This window comes from Lathyrus oleraceus, chromosome 1 (assembly GCF_024323335.1).
Source record: "Lathyrus oleraceus cultivar Zhongwan6 chromosome 1, CAAS_Psat_ZW6_1.0, whole genome shotgun sequence".
Taxonomy (NCBI): domain Eukaryota; kingdom Viridiplantae; phylum Streptophyta; class Magnoliopsida; order Fabales; family Fabaceae; genus Lathyrus; species Lathyrus oleraceus.
The window spans coordinates 445,870,784-445,892,907 of NC_066579.1; the positions used below are offsets into that span (position 1 = coordinate 445,870,784).

At 37.7% G+C, this 22,124-nt stretch overlaps 2 protein-coding genes and 1 non-coding gene across 3 annotated transcripts; all 3 read left to right on the forward strand.

The window, feature by feature from the left end:
- The first annotated feature begins 10,112 nt into the window (after nt 1-10,112).
- LOC127082233 (callose synthase 11) lies at nt 10,113-16,546 on the forward strand. The gene is made up of 3 exons (XM_051022481.1): nt 10,113-15,792; nt 15,901-16,000; nt 16,116-16,546. The coding sequence occupies exon 1, from the start codon at nt 10,446-10,448 to the stop codon at nt 15,777-15,779; it is 5,334 nt and encodes a 1,777-aa protein (XP_050878438.1). The 5' UTR covers nt 10,113-10,445; the 3' UTR covers nt 15,780-15,792; nt 15,901-16,000; nt 16,116-16,546.
- On the forward strand, nt 13,420-13,498 carry LOC127116780 (small nucleolar RNA J33). The gene has a single exon (XR_007801568.1). It is a non-coding gene; the product is annotated as a small nucleolar RNA J33 (small nucleolar RNA).
- A 3,413-nt stretch (nt 16,547-19,959) lies between the features above and the next one.
- LOC127115225 (uncharacterized) lies at nt 19,960-20,661 on the forward strand. Its single transcript, XM_051046819.1, has 2 exons — nt 19,960-20,306; nt 20,386-20,661. The coding sequence occupies exons 1-2, from the start codon at nt 20,166-20,168 to the stop codon at nt 20,659-20,661; spliced, it is 417 nt and encodes a 138-aa protein (XP_050902776.1). The 5' UTR covers nt 19,960-20,165.
- The last annotated feature ends 1,463 nt before the right edge of the window (nt 20,662-22,124 follow it).

Genomic DNA, 22,124 nt, shown 5'->3' on the forward strand with positions numbered 1-22,124 from the left:
TAAGTGACTGAAGAAGTATTATTTGAAATCGAAAGGTGAAAGTGTATTGGAATCCATAGGAGAAATGGAATTTTTACCATAGAGGGAAAGGTGGCATGAACCACAAGTGAGGGGTCTAAGATATGGTATCACTATATGGTTTGCCGAAAAAGAAGGAATTAAATGTCTGGGTACAAGCCAAACAACTCTTGGTGCAAACGCGGACTTTTCATTAGGCGTCCTAAAAGGATATGTATGGAATTCCAAAGAAAGTATATTTTTGATGTCAAAGGTATAATATGTCATTGGGTGAACAGTTGATGATTGAAGGTAGATAGTGAATTGTGAAAGATATGAATGGTGCCCTAAGGCGAAGGAGGAATAATTAGAAGTATTCTCGCCAAGGATTCGCATCCTCGTGCCTACGTATTCTCATTGTGCAATGAGAAAATTAGAGCAATCGTAATTCAGCCCACTAGGGCTGAAAACAAGATGATGGAGGCAAAAGAAAATGGATGATTGAGATTGAAATTATTTGAATGGAATGATTGAGAATTGAATAGAATGGAGAGAGATAGACTTGATAGTTATTGGATGATGAGAATCACACTAACTCTCAAGTGGAGAGAGAAGAGTCTTTGTAGTTGTTTCTTGTAGTGATAATGAAGACCTTATCAATCGTTCGATTCAAATCGTACTAAAGTCTATGAATGGAGGTGAATACGATGAGCGCTGGGTCATACGTCCCATACCCAAAGATACTCAGAATGAGGGTATGAATACTCCAGTCCCACTCCTTCTCCATTACTTAAGGCTCATATCGTACAACTTGATTCATGATTGATAAGTTGTTGAAGTCCTTGATTTTATTGTTTTTGCCTTTGTGAAGAGAGACTTGTCAGTTGTATGGTTAGAATTGTGCTAAAGTCTATGAATATAGGTGAATACGATGAGCGTTGGGTCATACGTCCCATACCTAAAGATACTCAGAATGGGGGTAGGAATACTTCAGTCCACTCATTCTCTACTGCTTAAGGCTCGTGTCACACTCTTCTAACTTTGATTTTACAAGTGTTGAAGATGCCACCTTTGATGTGCTTGAATAATCCGCTGCTTGGTATGACTGAGGATGCCTTGATTGAAGATCTTGTCTTGAGGCCTTGAGCTCCACAACTTGGAAGAAAAGTCTTATTAAGTGACCAAGGGTCTTTTGGTCACTCAACTTAGACTATGGGATTATACAAGTTTGAAGGATTTAATCAATCAAAATTTCCTTTGATCAATTTAACCATAGGTTTTATTTTGTTCTTAGGGAACTATGTTTGGATCTAATTGAAGTTAGTAATTGTTAGAAACTACCCTAAGGGATCATGCATTAGATATTGATTGAAAATTCTAAGTTAGAAATCCTAAGGGAGCATGTGCCAATTGGTAAAAATGTTGATTAAAATTCTATGTTAAGTCCTAAAATTTGAAGGAAATGATTGAATTCTAATCCTAAGGGAAAAATACCAAAAATAAGCCCATAAGGGCAAAATGGTCATTTACCAAAATATGTCTAATTCTAACCATGGTTTAAAGTTGATTAAATCCTAAAGATGAATTCTAATCCTAATTTTGAAAATGGGATGATTCTAAATTCAATCAAAGACCAATTAAAATCTAATCAAGGTTCTAATTAAAATCTTAATAAGAAGTCCTAATTAAAATTCTAATAAAACCCTAATTGAAACTAAAAATCCTAAAAATCAAGATTTTATTCCTAATTGTCAAAATTACCTAATTAATCTAATATTATCCTAATTAACCTAATTATATTGCAAAAAAAAAAAACAATTAAGAAAATAAAAGAAAAAAACAATTAAAATGGAGGTGTAAATTGAAAATGGGAGTGTAAACTGAAATCTGGTTAGTGGGCTGTCGGATGAGCCCATTACTGTCTTTTTTGTATAGGAAGCAAATGTTCCAAAAAAGGGGGTACGTGAAGTAAAAACGGGCATGGGTTGCGCCTGAGCCCAATGCCAAATCAAACATTTCCAAGGGGTGTATTGGCAATGTGTAGTGGGGAATTAGTAAAAGATACTAATGGGCTTGGTCAGGCCCAGTTCCATCTCCTTTCTATATCCTTGGGAGGTATGTTAGTAAGGCATGGTGTATGGTGAGTAAAATTCAACGGGCCTTAAGGAAAATGAGCCAAAGTCTTCACATCTCTGTTGACTTCTCCAAGTCAACAGAGTTCAAACGAACTCCAAACGTGCGCGCTCAATCCTCGCTGCTATCCACCTTGGTTCACCGCGCCGGCGTCCATCGTCGGTGTCGGTATTGGCTTATGGTCAAATTTTCCATCTCAATCGAAGCACAAAGCCAAGCTGATCATGAATATGGAGATGAAATGGGAAAATACTCCTTGTGTTGGTCGAATCACACATCTAAAGAGAGGAACCCTAGCCGATTGCAAGCTAAATTAAATAGTGTATAACGCAAATCAATCCCTACAACTATGGGGCTTCTACTCCCTACTTCAAATACTACAACTAGGTGAGCTCAAAGCAAGAAAATACCCCTGCAATGAAAATGACATATCGGAGAAGATGATCGGAAGATTCGCCGATAAGCTTCCTGACCTTGATCCTTTCTTATTCTTCCCGTTTCCTCTCTTTCTTCTTCTTCTGAACTGGACCAGTGCAAAGTGAGTGGATGTGGCTTGGCTCAAGCAAAATTTAAGCTTCAATTTCTTCTATGAGAGAATAAAGCTCTAGTGAGGGTGAGGGAAGATATTGCAGAGAGAGTGTGCACAAATTCACGCAGATTTCCAAGGGTTCTGAAACTGTGAATGATGAGTTTCTTAAATAAAGCTTAGGTTTGGAAAATGTTAGCTTTGGAATGAGGTTAGGAGTTAGTTAAGTGTAGTTAGGAGTTAGTTAAGTGTGACTCACTGAGTTAACTGATAACTTAGTTGGTTAGTGAATGCTAACTCAGTTAGTTATGTTGGTTTAGATTTGATGGGTGAGTGAAAGGAAACTTGATTGGCTGCTGCAGGTTAAAATTAGATTACAGTCATGTTGAAATGATTTTGATGACCTGTTATTCATGTTGCAATTTGGGACCTTAAGTGACTTTGGTTTGGTTTGGGATGATGGATATTTTGAAGAGTGAATGTTAATGGTTTTAATGCATAGACTGGCTGCAGCAGGTAACATAGTAAATTGGAATTAGGAGATGAGGTCATTAGATCAAAAGTAACCTGCTGAACTGGTAATTGTTAAAGACAAGTGTGCTTGTGCTTTGGTTTTCACTTTGAAATTATGAGTGGCTTATTATGTGAATGTAATCTCTGTTCATGAATTGGTTTAGTGCTTCACAGTTTATTCCCACTGCTGGTATTCTATTCCTTACCCTCACTTGTTTCTCTTGCTGCAGCATGACTTGGCTTAGTCTTACAATGCCCTGCTGGATCCCTTTGTTCAGTTCATTAGGTGGTAAGTATGGCTTTTTTTGTATGAAGCTTTGGTTTTGCTTTCAAGTGACTTTGCTTTGGACTCATGAATTTGTTGCTCAGTTGGCTTAGCAGGGTCACAAGTAATTCATACACAACCTGTCATGGACCAAAGTTTATTGAAATTCTTGCATTGTCATGTGATTCTTTTACACTGTTAATGTTGCTCTAGACCTAGCATTTACTTGCTTGTTTGTTTGTACAGAACTATCATTAGAACATGCTTTGGTAAGTCTGAGCATGGTATTGGTCTATCTTTGTTTGAGTGTTTTTGCAGCATATCAATGTTGGTTACAAATTAACTCATTTGGCATGTTGACCTACTATGGCAGTGCAACAGCAAGAACTGGCTTAGGATGACTTGGATGCCATGATATGATGAATCTAGAGTGGTATGCTGCTCCAAACTCCAACCTGGCCAATGTCCCTGTAGCAAGTAAGACATTCCCATTCCTTGGTTTTGCTTGTTGCACAACTGAGTTTGCATTCAGTGGCTAGCCTCAATGTGACTTTATATTTGGTATATGATTTTCACATTGTAGCACATGAATGTGGTGGTCTTGCAATATGTCTGACTTGGTCTTGTTGGTGTAACACAGTTGGGTAGGCTTAGGAACTGGTATGCACATATCTTGATAGCCCAATGCTAATAGCTTACTGGCAACTTATCATGGTCTGTTGTTAGGTTCCCATTGCCCTGTATTTTTGTTGCTTTGATTCTTCTTGAACAGGGTGTAGTTTTGAATTTTGATGCAGGTTTTATGGTCATGAGCTACCACACACATGTAATGATGTTGTGGATTACTTGTGGTCTTGGTTTAGATTTTAGGTCAGTCACCTTCTGCATTGCTGTTTGGAGGTTGTTTTGGTCATAATTGGCATGAGTTCAGTTTGGTTGTTATGCTTTGTAACAGGTCTGAATTGGTTTTATTGGTGTAGGTTGGTATGTGCATAGCTTGATAGTTCAATGATTATGGCTTGTTGATGATTTACCACGACCTATTGTTACTTGTTCATTAAACTTCCAGTGTTGCTGTTTACTGCATGTAGCAATACAAATCATGATTGGCTCAGGACAATGCAATGACATGCAACAGGTTTGGTGTGCAATGTGTTTGTGACTCTTATGAGGCATGCAGGACAACCATTAGGTATTGAATTGGAACGTAATGCCTTGTATACCTTGTTGTCTCCTATTGTGAATTGTGGCTCGAGTTTGATGCAGGATGGCTTGATACATGTTGGCACAGTCATGGGGTGGCAAGACAAACAGGGCAGATGGCTTGAGTTAGCAACATATGTTCCCAATGGAGAATGGTGCTGGTGACTGAAGGTTTAATACCAGTTGGATTGGTCGAAATTAAATGCCATGCGGTTATGATCAAGGTAAACTTAACCATTATCTCATGTTGTGGATTATGGTGCATCATTGTCCTGTTTCTGTTGGGGGTTCATGGCAATGTGCCAGTTGGTTTTGCAGGCTGCTGATGCTTGGTGGCAGGACCATGGCTGCTGCAGGAATCTAATTCTAATGACAAGATGTTGTTCATCTGAGCTCAAGACCAAACCCAAGCATTATCTTTGGCCAATGTAAATGTAATATCTAGTGTGGCTGTGATACTTGGTTGTAGTAACTACAAGACCATGTAAGCAATGTAGAACCATGGCTGCCCAAACCAAAAAGACAAGTCAAGACAAGGTGCACATGAGAAGTTACTTGGCAAAGAAGATACAAAGTCAAACACACCTAACATGACTCTTGGATGATGAATCAAGGCAAAGTGGGTTAGATTAGGTTTTAGATGGTCAAAAAATGGGAAGGTTGACTTTGGTCAATGTTGATAAAAAAGTCAACTATTGACCAAAGTCAACAATAGGTCAAAACTTCATTTTTTGGTATCTTCTTTGTAAATGGACAATGTATTGATGATTATGATGGAATTTAGGGTATTAGGGTCTCTGGTTGACTTTGGTCAAAGTTGACCAAAAAGTCAATTGTTGACCAAAGTCAACAATTTGTCAAAATGTCAATTTTTGTATTTTCTCATGTAGAATCACATGTAATAGTTTAAAAATGACATGAAATGGATCAAAATGGATTAACAAATGGTTTGAAGTTGGTTTCCAAATTGTTTTATTTATGACTTGAACTTTGGAAAAACAACTTGACTGATAATGTACATGAACAAGGCCACCAAATCAGACCATAAGATTAGGGTTTTAACATAGTGTCCATGTACCAATGGAATGACCAACAAGTGGCTTGATACACAAGGAATTTGGATATTCAGATGATCAGGACCAAAGGCATATCCACAACCATATGGATAAAATCAAGGACTTGGGACCAAAACAAATGCCCCAAGAAGGGTTAGGCCAAGCAAAACTGACAAAGGGTAAAGATTGAATGGTCATGAATGCACAATGAATCCACTAAGTTCATCCGATTCCCATCTTTTGATTAGGGTTTTGGAGACCAAGATGAGGCATGGGGAAGCTCCATGAAGTCGTGCCTTGAGGAATTAAGGCTTTGAAGGCCCTAGACTGTCTGGCCAAACCTTGGTTGAAATCAAACCTTCACCACCCTTATTAGGATTTCACATCCCCTATGCTGATGATGTTGTTAGCCCATGCCCTTGGACTTTGATATTTATGTAAACCATAACTTTATGAGCCCAAGTTTCTTCTGAATCCATGATGAATGATGCATGTGGATGAATCATGAATGTATGCAAGTCATCTCCTGGTCAAGTGATTGGATGCATAAGTGAGAAAGGGGAGGGCAAATTTAGGGGTACAACAAGCTGAACTACGAAAGCTCTGATTTCCTTATTGCACTATAAGGATACGTAGGCAAGAGAATTCAGATTCTTCGCGAGCTACCCTATTTATTAATCCATCAATCGTTCTTCATTCATCAATCAATACCATCTTTTTGAGATCAAATATACTTCTCCTTGGACTCCATGTACATCCTTTTAGGCGATATAGCGACAATCCACCTCATCAATCGAGAGTTGTTTGGATCGTCCCCAAACATTTAATTCATTCATTTTTGGCTTAGACGTCGGTTTTCTCTTTGATTCAGAGTCTATCTCCTTCATGGATCCAAGATACCATTCTTCTTTGATCTCGAACTGTTTGTTCCCCAGTAAGTGATATACTATTCCCTGTACTACAGTACTACAATCATTCCTTGAAGTGGTATTTGCCTTGTAAGACCCTGTTGCTTAGACAAATCTCTCTCTCTTTGTTCCATGGCAGTTTACCTCTGAAATTGGGTTTGCCTTGTAAGGCCATATTGCTTAGACAAATACCTCTTGATACCATTCTGTTGGTACAAGTTATACTTTTCATCACTTATCTCTCTCTTTGTTCTCATGGTTCCACAAACTATGATTGCTCTGATTTTCTCATTGCACAATGAGAATACGTAGGCATGAGGATGTGAATACTTGGCAAACATACTTCTAATTCTTCTTCTTTCCGCCTTAGGGCACTAGTCGTATCATTCATGATCAAATATCTACCTTCGATCATAAACCGTTCATCCAATGACATATCATTTCTTTGACACCGAAATACAATTTCTTTGGAATTCCACACACACCCTTTTAGGACGATATAACGACAATTCACATTTGTACCTAGAGTTGTTTGGCTCGTACCCAAACATTTAATTCCTTCTTTTTTGGCTAATACCATATAGCTATAGCCATGCTAGTCCAGATATCGGTTAATGATGTTTCCCTCAATGATACAAATCCCATTTCTCATATGGATTTCAATATATCTTTACTTGTGGTTTCAAAGTATACCTCTTCAGTCACTGTTACCAAACCTTCAGTTCTATGACTTTGGTCACTTCATTCCATTTATCTCCATGATGCATTCATTTCACTCCATGTGATATAACAATTATCTTTGAGCAACATACACTAGCCCTTTATGCTCTATCTTGCATCACCTTGTGAACCAAGAGCTATTTGGATCGTCCCCAAACACTTAATTCACCTTGTTTTTGGTCTTACCCTATAGCAGCAGCCATGCTAGCCCACGTACCGGTAAAATTCAATTTTACTCTTGGGTTCATACTTTCACCCCTTGTTGGAGTTCAAATAAGATAATTCTTTGGTTTAGACCACACTATTATCACAATTCTTTTCATCTCCAACCATTAGTTCTTTGAACTACGGAGCTATGAATTCCTCATTGCACTATGAGGATATGTAGGCATGAGGGCCCCAATCCTCATCGAGCACTTTATCTATTCCTTTCCTTTTCCCATTCTTTTGTGAGTAATCTTTTGATATCACACCCATTCGAGTTAGAACAATCAAAACGGTTCCCATGGAGTACCATGGATGTTAGGGGTGATAATACCTTCCCATTACATAACCGACTTCCTTACCCAACATATCTCTTTCCCCTGGGTTTTATCGATGTTTTCTCTTTCTTTCAAGAATAATTAAATTTTGATGGCGACTTTGTTGTATGTTCGAGCGTGCGATACGTTTGGGTATATTTCCGCTAGCTTCACATAGTGTTACAAGTATTGTTTTGAAAATGAGTTGCAAGATTTATCTTACTCTTCAGTTTTCAGGAAAAAGACTTTCTGGTTGTGACTAACAAATCAATATTGAGGGCATTAACTTACACAACTTTAGGCATTGACACAGAAAGGTAAACATTATTATTGGTCATGTCATTAAATAGTTAAACTTCCATGTCTTTTGTTAAATGTTAGTAGCAGTTATGTTATGGTATTGCAGTTGGTTTTTCATAAATGTTGTAAGTCATATGATATTATTATCAGATGTTGTTTAACTTTTAAGCCAATTTTCTTTCCATTTGCTTAAATGTAACTAGAGTGAATAAACAAGGAAAATGCTTATATTGTTAAGAAAACATGAAAACAAGAAAGGAAAACAATCAATCTCAACCATTCATTACCACCATTACCCATTAATCCATATTAAAAAGGAAATTAATTTTAAATTAAATTTAAAATTTGACTTTAAATTAATGACATGTGTGCATTGTTGCATTTCTTCTTCAATTTGTTTAGTACATAATAAATAGCACTACACAAATAGACAAGTGGGTCCTCAAAATTGTAAGTCTCGGTCAAAGTAATATCTTATTTTTGCGAATCAACAATCACTTACCTGCAAATTGTAAAGTGCATTCAAAATGACCCTTTTGTTAGCTTTTATCGATAGAGACTATGACATGAGGAGTTAACTGATTATGCGACTCCATGTTGATCTCACATCAATGCTACCACATTTGAGATAAATTTGTCCATAAAATTTAGGTATTTTAGAGACTAATTTGTTAGCAATTTGTCTCTGCACGACTGAAATAACAGGAAAAATTGTCAATAAGATGACTTAGATTTTTTTAAGCATTGATGGGAATTCATTGTGAATCGTCAATATATTAACCTTACTTTTTTATTCTCTTCTCTCATTAATCAATTATAACCAAGGTACTCACCGAATGCCAAAACGATAATTTGACATAAATATACACACCTAAAAAACATGAAAATTAAAATAAATGAACAAAATAACCTATAAATGATAAAACTCAACTAATTTAATTAATAATATATAACAATTATTCTATAATTTAATAAGTTTAAAGGACTTTGCTCAAAATAAGCGGTTCAGAAAACATAAATCTAACTAACAAGTCAGATATTACATAATTTCCATATTACTAATAGAGTCATATAAAAGACAATTTCAACACATAATTCAATTTTGATTGCAAAATGCATATTTTTCTAAATCATAGCATTAAAAAACAATTTTAACACGTAGGTTCGTAAAAACCAACACTCTATCTTAATTACACTAATTATAATTTAATATATACATGTATTCAACTACAACATTAAAGGAGGAGAAGAGACAATAGATGATAAAAAGAGAGTCGGAGGTCCTTCCAATAGTTTTTAATTTTTACAAGTACATTGTAATTTTCTATTTTAAACATAATTTATTTACTATACATTTTTAATATGACTTTTGGCATAGATTTTTTATATTATTTATTACCCCTCCACTCGTATTCATGAGAGCTCCTAGTTGCTAATTTACAGGTTATTTATTCAATCTCTTAAAAGGAATTAATTTCTGTTTTGGGTAAGGAAAGTTACTCAACCCTAAGTTTGAACATTGAACCGTTTTTTCCCACTATATCTAACGGATGTTTATCTTAAATCATTTAATAGTAACAAAATTCATTATCTTTCCATTCCCCTCAATTTTGTCTTTACCAAAGCCAACAATAGCATAACATTACCGTGACAAATGACAAGGTTTGGGGCACGTGCTGCACGTGCAAGTGTACAACAAAACAGATAAGTACAATTTTACCCATCATCGTAATGAATGAGTTGTAGAATACTCCAAACATAGATTCTCCCTGTTTTATTTTATGTTCATTTTCTTATCAAGATCAAAATAAAACATGCACATCAATTATAAAAAAATAAAACACCCACACGTGGCGTCACTTTTCTAACGTCTCATCAGAGCCGTTAATTTTTATCAATCACTACAAACGGATCAAAACCCAGTAAGATTCCATTACGACGTCGCTTCCTCGAATCGATCAGTTTCAACTTTCAAGAACTTTTATTTTATGTGGTATTGGTGGGTCCCATACTTTAAACCCACCACCATAGGAGCGTGTCAACCACGACCTCACAGCGCGTGGTGTTGAAACTACGCAGTTAAACTAAAAAAAGTTTCAGTTCTTTTTCATGTACTTTTCTTTCCTTCTTCACAGCTCTATTTTCTTCCGCCATAGCTAAGAGACAGAAACTGAAAACCACGAGAAATTGACGAGAAAATGAAGAAACTTATCTAAACTCACGAAACGAAATGTATTTGAAGTAGAAAACGGTTTAGTTTTAGTAACAAGCTCTCAACTTCTTGGTTTCAGTTGGACGGTTAAAATGTATATGAGACAGCGTCCCGCCGCAGCCGCGCGTGGTGCTGCCGTGAACCAGACACGACATCCACCGCCGCTGAACTCTGTCTTTAACATTATTCCTGTTCACGACCTGCTCATAGATCATCCTTCTCTCCGGTATCCAGAGGTACGCGCCGCCGCTGCTGCACTCCGTACAGTCGGAGACTTACCAAAACATCGTTTCATGGCGTGGCAACCGGACATGGACCTTCTGGACTGGCTCCGGTTGTTGTTCGGGTTTCAGAACGACAACGCGCGGAACCAGAGGGAGCATTTGGTTCTTCACCTTGCAAATGCTCAGATGCGACTTGAACCTCCTCCAGCTATAGTTGATTCGCTTGACGGAGGCGTTTTGCAGAGGTTTCGAAAGAAGCTACTTCATAATTACACTGCATGGTGTTCGTATCTCGGCTTGAAGTCTAGCGTGTTGCTCTCTCGCCGCCGTCGTGACCCGTCGGATCTTCGCCGGGAGTTGTTGTATGTTTTGCTTTACCTTCTAATTTGGGGCGAAGCTGGTAACCTTCGGTTTGTTCCCGAGTGTATTTGTTATATTTATCATTTCATGGCGAAAGAGCTTAATTTGGTTCTTGATGAGTTTATAGACCCTAATACTGGTAGTCCTTTTTTGCCTACGGTTTCGGGTGATTGCGGTTTTTTGAAGTCTGTTGTTATGCCTATTTGTAATACTATTAAGGTTGAGGTTGAGAGTAGTAGAAATGGGAAAGCTCCACATTCTGCTTGGAGGAATTATGATGACATAAATGAGTATTTTTGGAGTAGGAGGTGTTTGAAGAAACTAGGATGGCCTTTGAAGTTTGAGTCTAGTTTTTTCGGGACTACACCGAAGGATAGGCGTGTGGGGAAAACTGGGTATGTTGAACAAAGGTCGTTTTGGAATATCTATAAGAGTTTTGATAGGCTCTGGGTTATGCTGATTTTGTTCATGCAGGGTGCTATTATTGTTGCTTGGGAGGATACTAAGTATCCATGGCAAGCACTGGAGAGAAAGGATGTTCTAGTCAAGATGTTGACTTTGTTTATCACTTGGGGTGGTCTTCGGATACTTCAATCGGTGCTTGATGCTGGAACTCAGTATAGTTTGGTTACTAAAGAGACTGCTTGGCGCGGAGTAAGGATGGTGCTCAAGAGTATGGCTGCGATAACATGGACGGTTTTGTTTGGGGTCTTTTATGGATTAATTTGGATAGAGAAGGGTTCTAGTCGAAATTGGTCTGATAAGGCAGATCAAAGGATTATTACATTTCTTAAGATTGTCTTCTGCTTTCTTGTACCAGAAATGCTGGCATGTGTACTGTTTATAATACCATGTTTACGGAATTTTATTGAGGAATCAGACTGGGGTATAATATACTTGTGGACATGGTGGTTTCATACCCGGATTTTTGTTGGTCGTGGTGTGAGACAAGGGCTTCTAGATAATGTGAAGTATACTATTTTTTGGGTAGGAGTATTAGCTTCAAAATTTTCGTTCAGTTACTTTCTTCAGTTCAAACCTCTAGTTGCTCCTACAAAGGCCCTATTGAAACTTAGGGGCATTAATTATAAATGGCATGAGTTTTTCAATAACACCAACAGAGTTGCAGTTGTTTTGCTATGGTTACCTGTTGTGCTGATATACTTCATGGATTTGCAAATATGGTATTCGATTATCTCTGCCGGTGTTGGTGGTACGATTGGTCTGTTCTCACATTTGGGTGAAATTCGGAATATCTCACAACTAAGGCTCCGGTTCCAGTTCTTTGCCAGTGCGATGCAGTTCAATCTGATGCCAGAGGAGAAGCTGTTAAGTCAGCAGGCAACGTTGCTGAGGAAGCTTCGCGATGCCATCCATAGGTTGAAATTACGATACGGACTTGGTAAACCCTTCACAAAAATTGAATCAAGCCAAGTGGATGCCACCAGGTTTGCTTTAATATGGAATGAGATTATCATAACTTTCAGGGAGGAAGATATCATCAGTGATCGAGAACTAGAACTCTTGGAACTGCCACCAAATTGCTGGAAAATTAGGGTAATTCGATGGCCGTGTTTCCTTCTATGCAATGAGCTACTACTTGCTCTCAGTCAGGCAAAAGAGTTGGAAAATGAGTCTGACACATCACTTTGGTTGAGGATATGCAAGAGTGAGTATCGCCGGTGTGCGGTCATTGAAGCTTATGATAGCATTAAATACTTATTTCTTACTATTCTTAAAGTTGATAAGGTAGAGTTCTCCATTGTGACTAATATATTCAGGGAATTAGACTACTACATTCAGGAAGGTAGATTAACAGATGCGTACAAGATGTCTCTGCTGCCAGAGCTACATGCTAAGGCGATTGAACTTGTTAAACTTTCGATACAACCAAAGAAAGATTTGAATAAAGCTGTAAATTTGTTGCAAGCCTTATATGAATTGTATGTTCGAAGATTTCCAAAGTTGAAGAAGACCGCCACCCAGCTGGTTGTGGAAGGTCTGGCGCTAGAAGGTCCAACAACTGATGGGGGACTGCTCTTTGAGACTGCTATTGTATTTCCTGACGCTGGAGATGAAGTCTTTACTAGGCAGCTCAGAAGGTTGTATACAATTCTTACTTCAAGAGACTCGATGCATAATGTTCCATTGAATCTTGAGGCTCGACGGCGGATTGCTTTCTTTAGCAATTCTTTGTTTATGAACATGCCCCGTGCTCCCTATGTTGAAAAGATGATGGCTTTCAGTGTTTTGACCCCATATTATGACGAGGAAGTTTTATATAGCAAAGAGTCTCTTCGAAAGGAGAATGAGGATGGTATTACTACTTTGTTTTATTTGCAGAAGATATATGAAGATGAATGGAATAATTTTATGGAAAGGATGCGTAGAGAGGGCTTGAAAGATGAGGATGATATCTGGACAACTAAAGCCTGGGACCTCCGCCTTTGGGTATCTTATAGAGGTCAAACATTGTCTCGCACAGTCAGGGGGATGATGTATTATTATAGCGCCCTTAAGATGCTCGCTTTTCTTGATTCAGCATCTGAGATGGATGTAAGAGAGGGATCTGAGCATATTATTTCATATGGTTCAACATACGAAAACAGAAATTTGAATACTCTATCCTCAGATGGGCATCCATCTCTACGGAAATTGAGAAGGGCAGATAGCAGTGTGTCACTGTTATTCAAGGGACATGAATATGGGAGTGCGCTGATGAAGTTCTCATATGTTGTGGCATGCCAGATGTATGGACGCCATAAGGCAGAGAGGAATCCCCGAGCTGATGATATACTGTATTTGATGAAAAATAATGAGGCCCTTCGAGTAGCATATGTTGATGAGGTTTCTTTGGGGAGGGAAGAGACTGAATATTACTCTGTTCTTGTGAAGTTTGATCAGCAATTGCAGAGTGAGGTTGAGATTTATCGGGTCAGATTGCCCGGTCCTTTAAAACTTGGAGAAGGGAAACCTGAGAATCAGAATCATGCCATGATTTTTACGCGGGGGGATGCTCTTCAGACAATAGATATGAATCAAGACCATTATTTTGAGGAGGCTCTCAAAATGCGGAATCTGCTGGAGGAGTTCAATGCCTACCATGGTATCAAGAAGCCAACCATTTTGGGGGTTCGAGAGAATATCTTCACAGGATCTGTTTCGTCGCTTGCTTGGTTCATGTCAGCCCAAGAGACAAGTTTTGTGACACTGGGCCAGCGAGTTTTGGCAAACCCTTTGAAAGTACGGATGCACTACGGTCATCCGGATGTGTTTGACAGGTTCTGGTTCTTGTGTCGTGGTGGAGTCAGCAAGGCCTCTAGAGTGATCAATATCAGTGAAGATATTTTTGCTGGTTTCAATTGTACATTGCGAGGCGGCAATGTGACACATCATGAATACATACAGGTAGGTAAAGGAAGAGATGTTGGCTTGAATCAGATATCCATGTTTGAGGCAAAGGTCGCAAGTGGCAATGGTGAACAGGTTTTGAGCAGAGATATTTACCGGCTAGGTCATAGATTAGACTTCTTTCGCATGCTTTCAGTGTTCTACTCAACTGTAGGATTTTACTTTAACTCCATGGTAGTTGTACTGACAGTCTATGCCTTTCTTTGGGGCCGCCTTTATATGGCCCTCAGTGGCATTGAAGCGGAAGCCCAGAAAAATGCTAGCAACAATAAAGCCCTTGGCGCAATTGTAAATCAACAGTTTATAATACAGCTTGGTATTTTCACTGCACTCCCAATGGTTGTTGAAAATACTCTTGAGCACGGTTTCCTTCCTGCAGTATGGGACTTCTTGACAATGCAGTTGCAGCTTGCGTCTCTATTCTACACATTCTCTTTGGGAACTCGTACCCATTTCTTTGGTCGGACTATACTTCATGGTGGTGCGAAGTACCGAGCCACTGGCCGCGGTTTTGTGGTGGAGCACAAGAGTTTTGCTGAGAACTATCGACTATATGCTAGAAGCCATTTTGTTAAGGCTATTGAACTTGGAATTATTTTAACTGTGTATGCTTCTCATAGTCCCTTACCTAAGGGTACTTTTGTCTACATAGCTATGACAATATCAAGTTGGTTTCTTGTAGTTTCCTGGATAATGTCTCCTTTTGTTTTCAATCCCTCTGGGTTTGATTGGTTGAAGACTGTATATGACTTTGAAGACTTTGTGAATTGGATTTGGTATCCGGGAGGGCCATTCAGAAAGGCAGAATTCAGCTGGGAAACATGGTGGTATGAGGAGCAAGATCATCTCAAAACAACCGGTATATGGGGAAAGCTGTTGGAAATCATTTTAGACCTTCGGTTTTTCTTCTTTCAATATGGCATTGTTTATCAGCTGGGTATTGCAGATAACAATACTAGTATAGCTGTGTACTTGCTGTCTTGGATATTCATGGTTGCTGTTGTTGCGATTTATATCAGTCTGGCATACGCACGGGATAAATATGCTACAAATGAGCACATATATTATAGACTAGTGCAGCTTCTTGTAACTATGGTTACAGTTCTTGTAATTGTCCTCTTACTGGAGTTCACTAGCTTCAGTTTTGTTGATCTTCTAACAAGTTCATTGGCATTCATTCCCACAGGATGGGGAATTATTTTAATAGCCCAGGTGCTTAGGCCTTTTCTACAGTCAACTTTAGTGTGGGATACTGTGGTCTCCTTGGCACGACTCTACGATTTACTGTTTGGAATTATTGTTATGGCCCCCATGGCAGTTCTCTCATGGTTACCTGGATTTCAATCAATGCAAACTAGGATTCTCTTTAATGAAGCTTTCAGCAGGGGTCTCCAGATATCTCGAATAGTCAGTGGCAAGAAATCTGCTTAAGGTGTCATTTGAGGTAATTTACGGATCATGTTCTTAGCAATATTATATAGTTATTTATTAATAGTATATGAAGACATCAGAGATATTTGCAGTTACATTATATAATAATTTACATGTGCAGGTCTTGCATAAAACAAAATAGTTTTCAACGGCACTCAGAGAGAGACGTGTTTCTGTATCTTCCATGTAGGAGTATCAACTTGTTAATGTACTACTCTAAGGTACTGATTTAATGATTCTACTTATCAGAACCAAAACACTGTTTTTAAACTATATTTAACTACATCTCTAAACAAATTTAGCTAAATCTAATTCAAACTTGATACTTATTTTCAGATTATGCAATATCAAAAACCAAAGCTTAGCCTGCTTTCCATGACGGTTATGGCTTATGTACAACAATTACATGACGTTTTCATTGACCCGGTCCCTTAAAGAAAGAAGGGTGATTTCGATCGTCTCCCATAACAGTACATCATCATGTTTCCATTGTCACATAATTATTTATCAGCCTGTGTAGTTTAGAATTAGAGGAAATTCAGGTGATTTGCTCATAACAGTCATTGACGACGATCTACTTGCTGTATATATTGTACTTTTTAGCGGATGAAGACGAACACTAGTCTGCCGTGTTTCCTAGTTAGTTTTCAGTTAGATAGTACTATATCTGCAGGTTAGCTATGCTCTTAATTACCTAACCATGTTCGTTAAGCACGTTGTATTGTTCATTAGATAAGATTTTAAGAAGATTCATTCAGCTATTTTCATTCTTCAGAGTTTTTGTTTTATTTAAATGGTATTGAAGCTTTTGTGAAGAGCTCTGCTGCCCATAGAAGGCTAAAAGACACTAATCTTTGTTGAATTGTAAGTTCTTGTGTCGAAACAAGTTGTTCGACAGAATAAGGAAGTGTTGAACCATCTAATATGTTGAGTTGTGTTAGTGTGTCGAAGCATGTTGCTTCACACAGGATTTCGATTTATGTCTATTCTAGTAGTGTTAGCTACTTCAGATTTTTATAGTTTTGGGCTTTAGCTTGGAGTCCAAGTTAACCTAAATCTATAAATTTAGGGAGTAAGAAGTTTTCCACAGTTTGTGGACAGATAGAAACTCTGCAGAATTATATTCTTCTTCTCCTTCATTGTTCTTTATTTCTTTCTTTCTCCATTGTTTTTTTCCATTGTTATTGTGTGGATGATAACAATCTTGTTCTTCAAGATTGATTGAAATTCTCCATAGGTTGTGGTGGATTTTCAACATCTGGTATCAAGAGCTCCGGTTAAAACGATTTGTGGGAAGAAAACATGACAACGAATCATCCAAATTGACAGTTTCTAGTAAATCTTTCGATTCTCAAGAACAATAATTATGAGAATTGGTGCAAACAAATAAAGATTCTGTTTTGTTATCAAGATCTTTGGGATCTTATGAATGAAAGAGTAGCAACGCTTGCAGAAGACGCGACAAATCAAGAAAAAACTGTACATAAAGAATCGAAAAAGAAAGATTATAAAGCTCTCTTTATAATTATCAATGTGTTGATGCAGATAACTTTGAAAAGGTTAGTGATGCAGAGTCAGCGAAAGAAGCATGAAAAATTCGGGAGAAATTGTTTGGAGGCGCAGAGAAGGTGAAAAAGGTGAGGTTACAAACTCATAAGAGGACGTATGAATTGCTTTAGATGGAAGATAATGAAAGCATAACTGATTTCTTCACCAAGGTTACGAAACTAGTGAACCAAATAAAGGTATGTGGAGAAATGTTGACATTAAGATCTGTTTTTGGAAAGATCTTGAGGTCGTTGGCTCCAAAGTTCGACCACGTGGTAGTAGCCATAGAAGATTCGAAAGATTTGTCAAAACTGACAAAGGAAGAGCTTCAAGGGATGCTTGAATCTCATGAACAAAAAATGACTGAAAGAGCTGTAGAAAAGTCGAATATTGATATGACTTTGCAGGCTCAATCAACGAAAGAAAGAAAAGTCAAAGGAAGCTGGAATGACAACAAAGGCAGAGGAGGCTACAATAATTCAATTGATTCAAATCAGCAAGAAGGAAACTGGTCGAATCAGAGAAAACCCTGGAACCAAGGCAACCAAAGAGGTGGTGTTGCAGGTAGAGGAATAGGTGGTGGTCAAAAGCCAGACAAGATGTATAGGCTGCATAAAGTCCTATACAGACTTAAACAAGCTCCAAGAGCTTGGAACAAGAAGATAAATGACTTTCTAAGGGAGAGGGAATTTGTGAAGTGCAAATCTGAACACAGAGTATATGTAAGAAGAAGCAAGAGTGAAGTGCTTATACTTTGTTTCTCTGTCGATGACTTGTTGATAACAGGTAGCTGCAAGAAGGAGATCGAAGACTTCAAAGATGATCTTAACAAGGAATTTGAAATGTCAGATCTGGATGACATTTCATACTTCCTTGGCATCGAATTCTACAAGAGTGCTAGAGGTTTGATGATGCATCAAAGAAGGTATGCAAGCGAAATACTCAAGAGATTTGAGATGCAAGATTGCAACCTAACTTCGACTTCAACTGAGCTCAGATTATAAGTATCGAAAGATTCAGATTCAGATGATGTCGACCCAATCCAATATAGAAGACTTATTTGGTCACTTCGACACCTTTGTCACACAAGGCCTGACTTAACATACAGTGTAGGTATGGTGAGTAGATTCATGCAGAAGTCAAATGTATCACATCTAGCAGCGACGAAGAGGATACTAAGGTATCTGAAAGGAACTCTCAACTATAACATTTTGTTTCCTGCAGTTGGTGTAGTGATGTTGATGATTGAAAATCTACAACTGACTATGTGTTTATGTTAGGTGGTACACCAATTGCCTGAAGTTCGAGAAAGGAATCAGTAGTGGCATTATCGTCGTGCGAAGCAGAATACATATTTGCTTCTCTTTGTGCATGTTAAGCAACATGAATGGTGAATCTGGTCGAAGAGATAACAACTAAGAGTCATGAAGCAATTACCATGAGGATCAACAACATGTCAACTATCAATTTGGCGAAGAATCCAATAGCACATGATCGAAGCAAGCACATCGAGATGGGGTTCCATTATCTTCGAGAGCAGGTAGCAGATAGGAAGATGAATGTGGAACACTGTAGAACTGAGAATTAGATTGTAGAGATCATGACGAAGGGGATGCATGTCAAAGTGTTCAGAAGATTAAGAGTTATGATGAATGTAGATAGTTTAGACACAATGAATTAAGTGGTGTGAATTGTAATTCCTTGTGTCGAAGCAGGTTACTCGACAGAACAAAGAAGTGTCGAACTACCTAGTATGTTGAGTTGCGTTAGTGTGTCGAAGTGTCGAAGCATGTTGCTTCACACATGATTTCAACTTATGCATATTTTAGTAGTGTTAGCTATTTTGAGCTTTTATAGTTTTGGATTTTTATAATTTTGAGCTTTGGCTTGGGGTTCGAAATCTATAAATAGAGTGAGTAAGTTTTATTCTTGTAATGAAGTGAATAGAACATTAATAATTGTATTCACAGTATTTTGTATTTGTAAAATGAATAAGAATTTTTTCAAAACTACTAATCTCTTTTCTCCTTCATTATTATATTCGCAATGTCACAACTACTAATCTCTTATCCTTCATCCTTGTCAAATTCTCATTCCCATATTCATAGAGCACATCTAAGTTATTCCTTCTCTTTTGAACCTACCTTACCAAGTATACGGTAAGATCCTCAATGAATACAAGCAACGGAACTTGAGATTGCAATCTTTTAAACAAATTATATAGGTGACATTTTGTTGATCCACCACTCATGAACTAGTAGTACTCGTGCATACATTTGGTGTTCCCACCACACTTTTGTTGTATATATTTAGTGGGTTTGGATATGCAGAGACAAAAAAATGATTTTGAATAAATTAGTTAGATAAAATTGATAGTGATTAAAGTGAACTTAATGTAAAGTAATTTATGTTTGGATAATATTTATAAAAAAAATGAGTATTTCAGTGTCAAAATTACATTATAATTTAAAGGGTTAAATACACTTTACCCCCCTGTAATGTTAGCGAGTTTAGGGTTACCCCCTGGTAAAGTTATTTTTTCAATACCCCCCTTATGTTATGTAGATTCCTTCATAGAACCCCCTAATATTCAGGTGGCATGGAATCTTGGTTTTTTATTTCAGACGTGGCTTTTTAATTTTTTTATTTTCACATGTGAATCTTCATTAGGTCTCCAGCATGGCATAAACTAGAAATTAGGGTTCCAAATCCATCCCTCTCTCTCTTCGTGAAATCCATCCCTATCCCAAATCCATCCCTCTCTCTCTTCGTGAAATCCATCCCTACCCCAAATCCATCCCTCTCTTCATCTTCGTCCGTGTCCCCTTCATCTGGGTTATGGGTGGCAGCAAGGCATCTTCCACGAGTGAAGTTGGAAACGGCTTACCAAGATGTGGATGCAATGAAACCATGAAGTTGTTGGTCTCCAAGTCAATTGAAAACCCCGGTCGCAAATTTTGGAAATGCAGGAATAATATGGTGAGCAATTTTGAAGCATTTTATTATTTTGAGTTTGATTTCGAAATTAATTGTTGGTGGTGTTTGTCTCAAATTGCAGAATGGGTGCGGTTTATTTTTGTGGGATGATTTGGTCAGTGAGTTTGCAGTGAAAGAAACCAATCCGTCCGGATGCCGCCAATGTGAAGTCAACAAGGCTTATTTGATTGAATTTGCTAAAGAGATTGTTGAGGAGATAGATTGCAGAGTCGGAAAGCTTAACAAGTTAGAAAAACTGAAGAAAAAGATTGCAATGGAAAAGAGGGAAAATTTATGGTTAATGTTTGTAATTGGTCTGTCATGGATGTTGATAGCAGCTATGGTTAAGTTAGTCTAATGAGTCTGTCATGTAATTGTTATGTCATTAGTGTTTTTCAGCAATGTAATGTTGAACTTGTAATGTGTTCATCAATGAAATGTAATCTGTTCATCAATCTTAAACTGTCAGTGCAGCATCATTATTTGATTAAACTTTCAGCATTCAATCTACCAATAATGACAGAAAAAAGTTATATCATAATGAAAGAGCAAAATTGCAAAATCATCAGAAAACTACAGAACAATTTTATAGTCAGTAATTCTAAAGAAAATATGACATAGTAAACATATAAATAAATTGAAATATATTAATGTAGTCTATCTCTTAAACTTTTTCAGTGCAGAATTCAAGGTGAATGTAATTAAATACTTTGGCTTTTTCTTTAGGTCCTGCAGAATTCATGGTTTTGTTGTAAGATTAGTGCACAGACTAGCCATGGCTCTCTGCAGAATTCATGGTTTATGAAAAACAAGAAAAAAATGTGACAGACTAGCCATTGTGTTTTATAGACAATACACACCAATAATGTTAAACTGATACATTAGAATTGATCATCACAGTAAGTGCATATGTTTGTTACAAAAGGATTACAAAATACATGTCTTCAAAGATCAGTTGGCATTACAAAAGAGTTTTCCAAAAGGATTACAAAATACATAGCAGAAACATAATAATCAGTCCCTCATTTTGAAGTGGGTATGTCTTCATTTTCTGGTAGGGTAATTGGTTTGTCACTAGATATTCCTTCACCTGTTATGGGTCTTTTAAACCAACTCAACTTGATCCTCTCACTTTGCCTTCTTTTGATGATAGGTTTTTTTTCAACCCTTTTTCTGGATTGTTTTGTGATTGAGGCAGCCACACTAGATCCTGTTTGACTCATAATAGTTGGAACAGGCATATCAGTTGGAGGCTGTGGATCAGTTGGAACAGGCACATTTGTTGGAACAGTCATATCAGTTGCAGTTGGGGCAGGCATATCAGATGCAGTTGGCATATCATTTGTAGTTGGCATATCAGTTGCAGTTGGCACATGTCCTTTTTTAGGTTTTCTCTACAATGTAAGACACAATGTATGGTTGTCATCACAATGCATATCACAATGAAGAATGTAAGACAGAATGTAGAATGTAAGACAAAATGTATATCACAATGAATTACCTTTCTTTTAAGTGCATTGGGATCCTGAGTGGTAGCCTTACAAGTCATAGCATTGTGACCAAAATTATCACATTTGGTGCACTTATATGCAACACCAGATCTTCTCTTCCTTGCACCATCCTCTCCACTTTCTCTTATCCTAATCTTCTTAGGTCTACCAGGACCATTTTTATATGCAGGTGGTAGAGGTGGTTCCATCTCAACTTCTGGCCACATATCTTGACCATTGATTGGACTTACTGAAAATCCATAACATAGTGCAAACTTTTCTCTTGTGTAACAAGCATCAACAAATTCATCAGGGTTTTGCTTTCTATAAC

Bases quoted from the DNA above. Each gene is read 5' to 3' on its own strand.
- LOC127082233 (XM_051022481.1), top strand. From the start codon at position 10,446: ATGTATATGAGACAGCGTCCCGCCGCAGCCGCGCGTGGTGCTGCCGTG.
- LOC127115225 (XM_051046819.1), top strand. From the start codon at position 20,166: ATGGGTGGCAGCAAGGCATCTTCCACGAGTGAAGTTGGAAACGGCTTA. The intron at 20,307-20,385 runs GTGAGCAATTTT...CTCAAATTGCAG, and splicing joins GGAAATGCAGGAATAATATG to AATGGGTGCGGTTTATTTTT.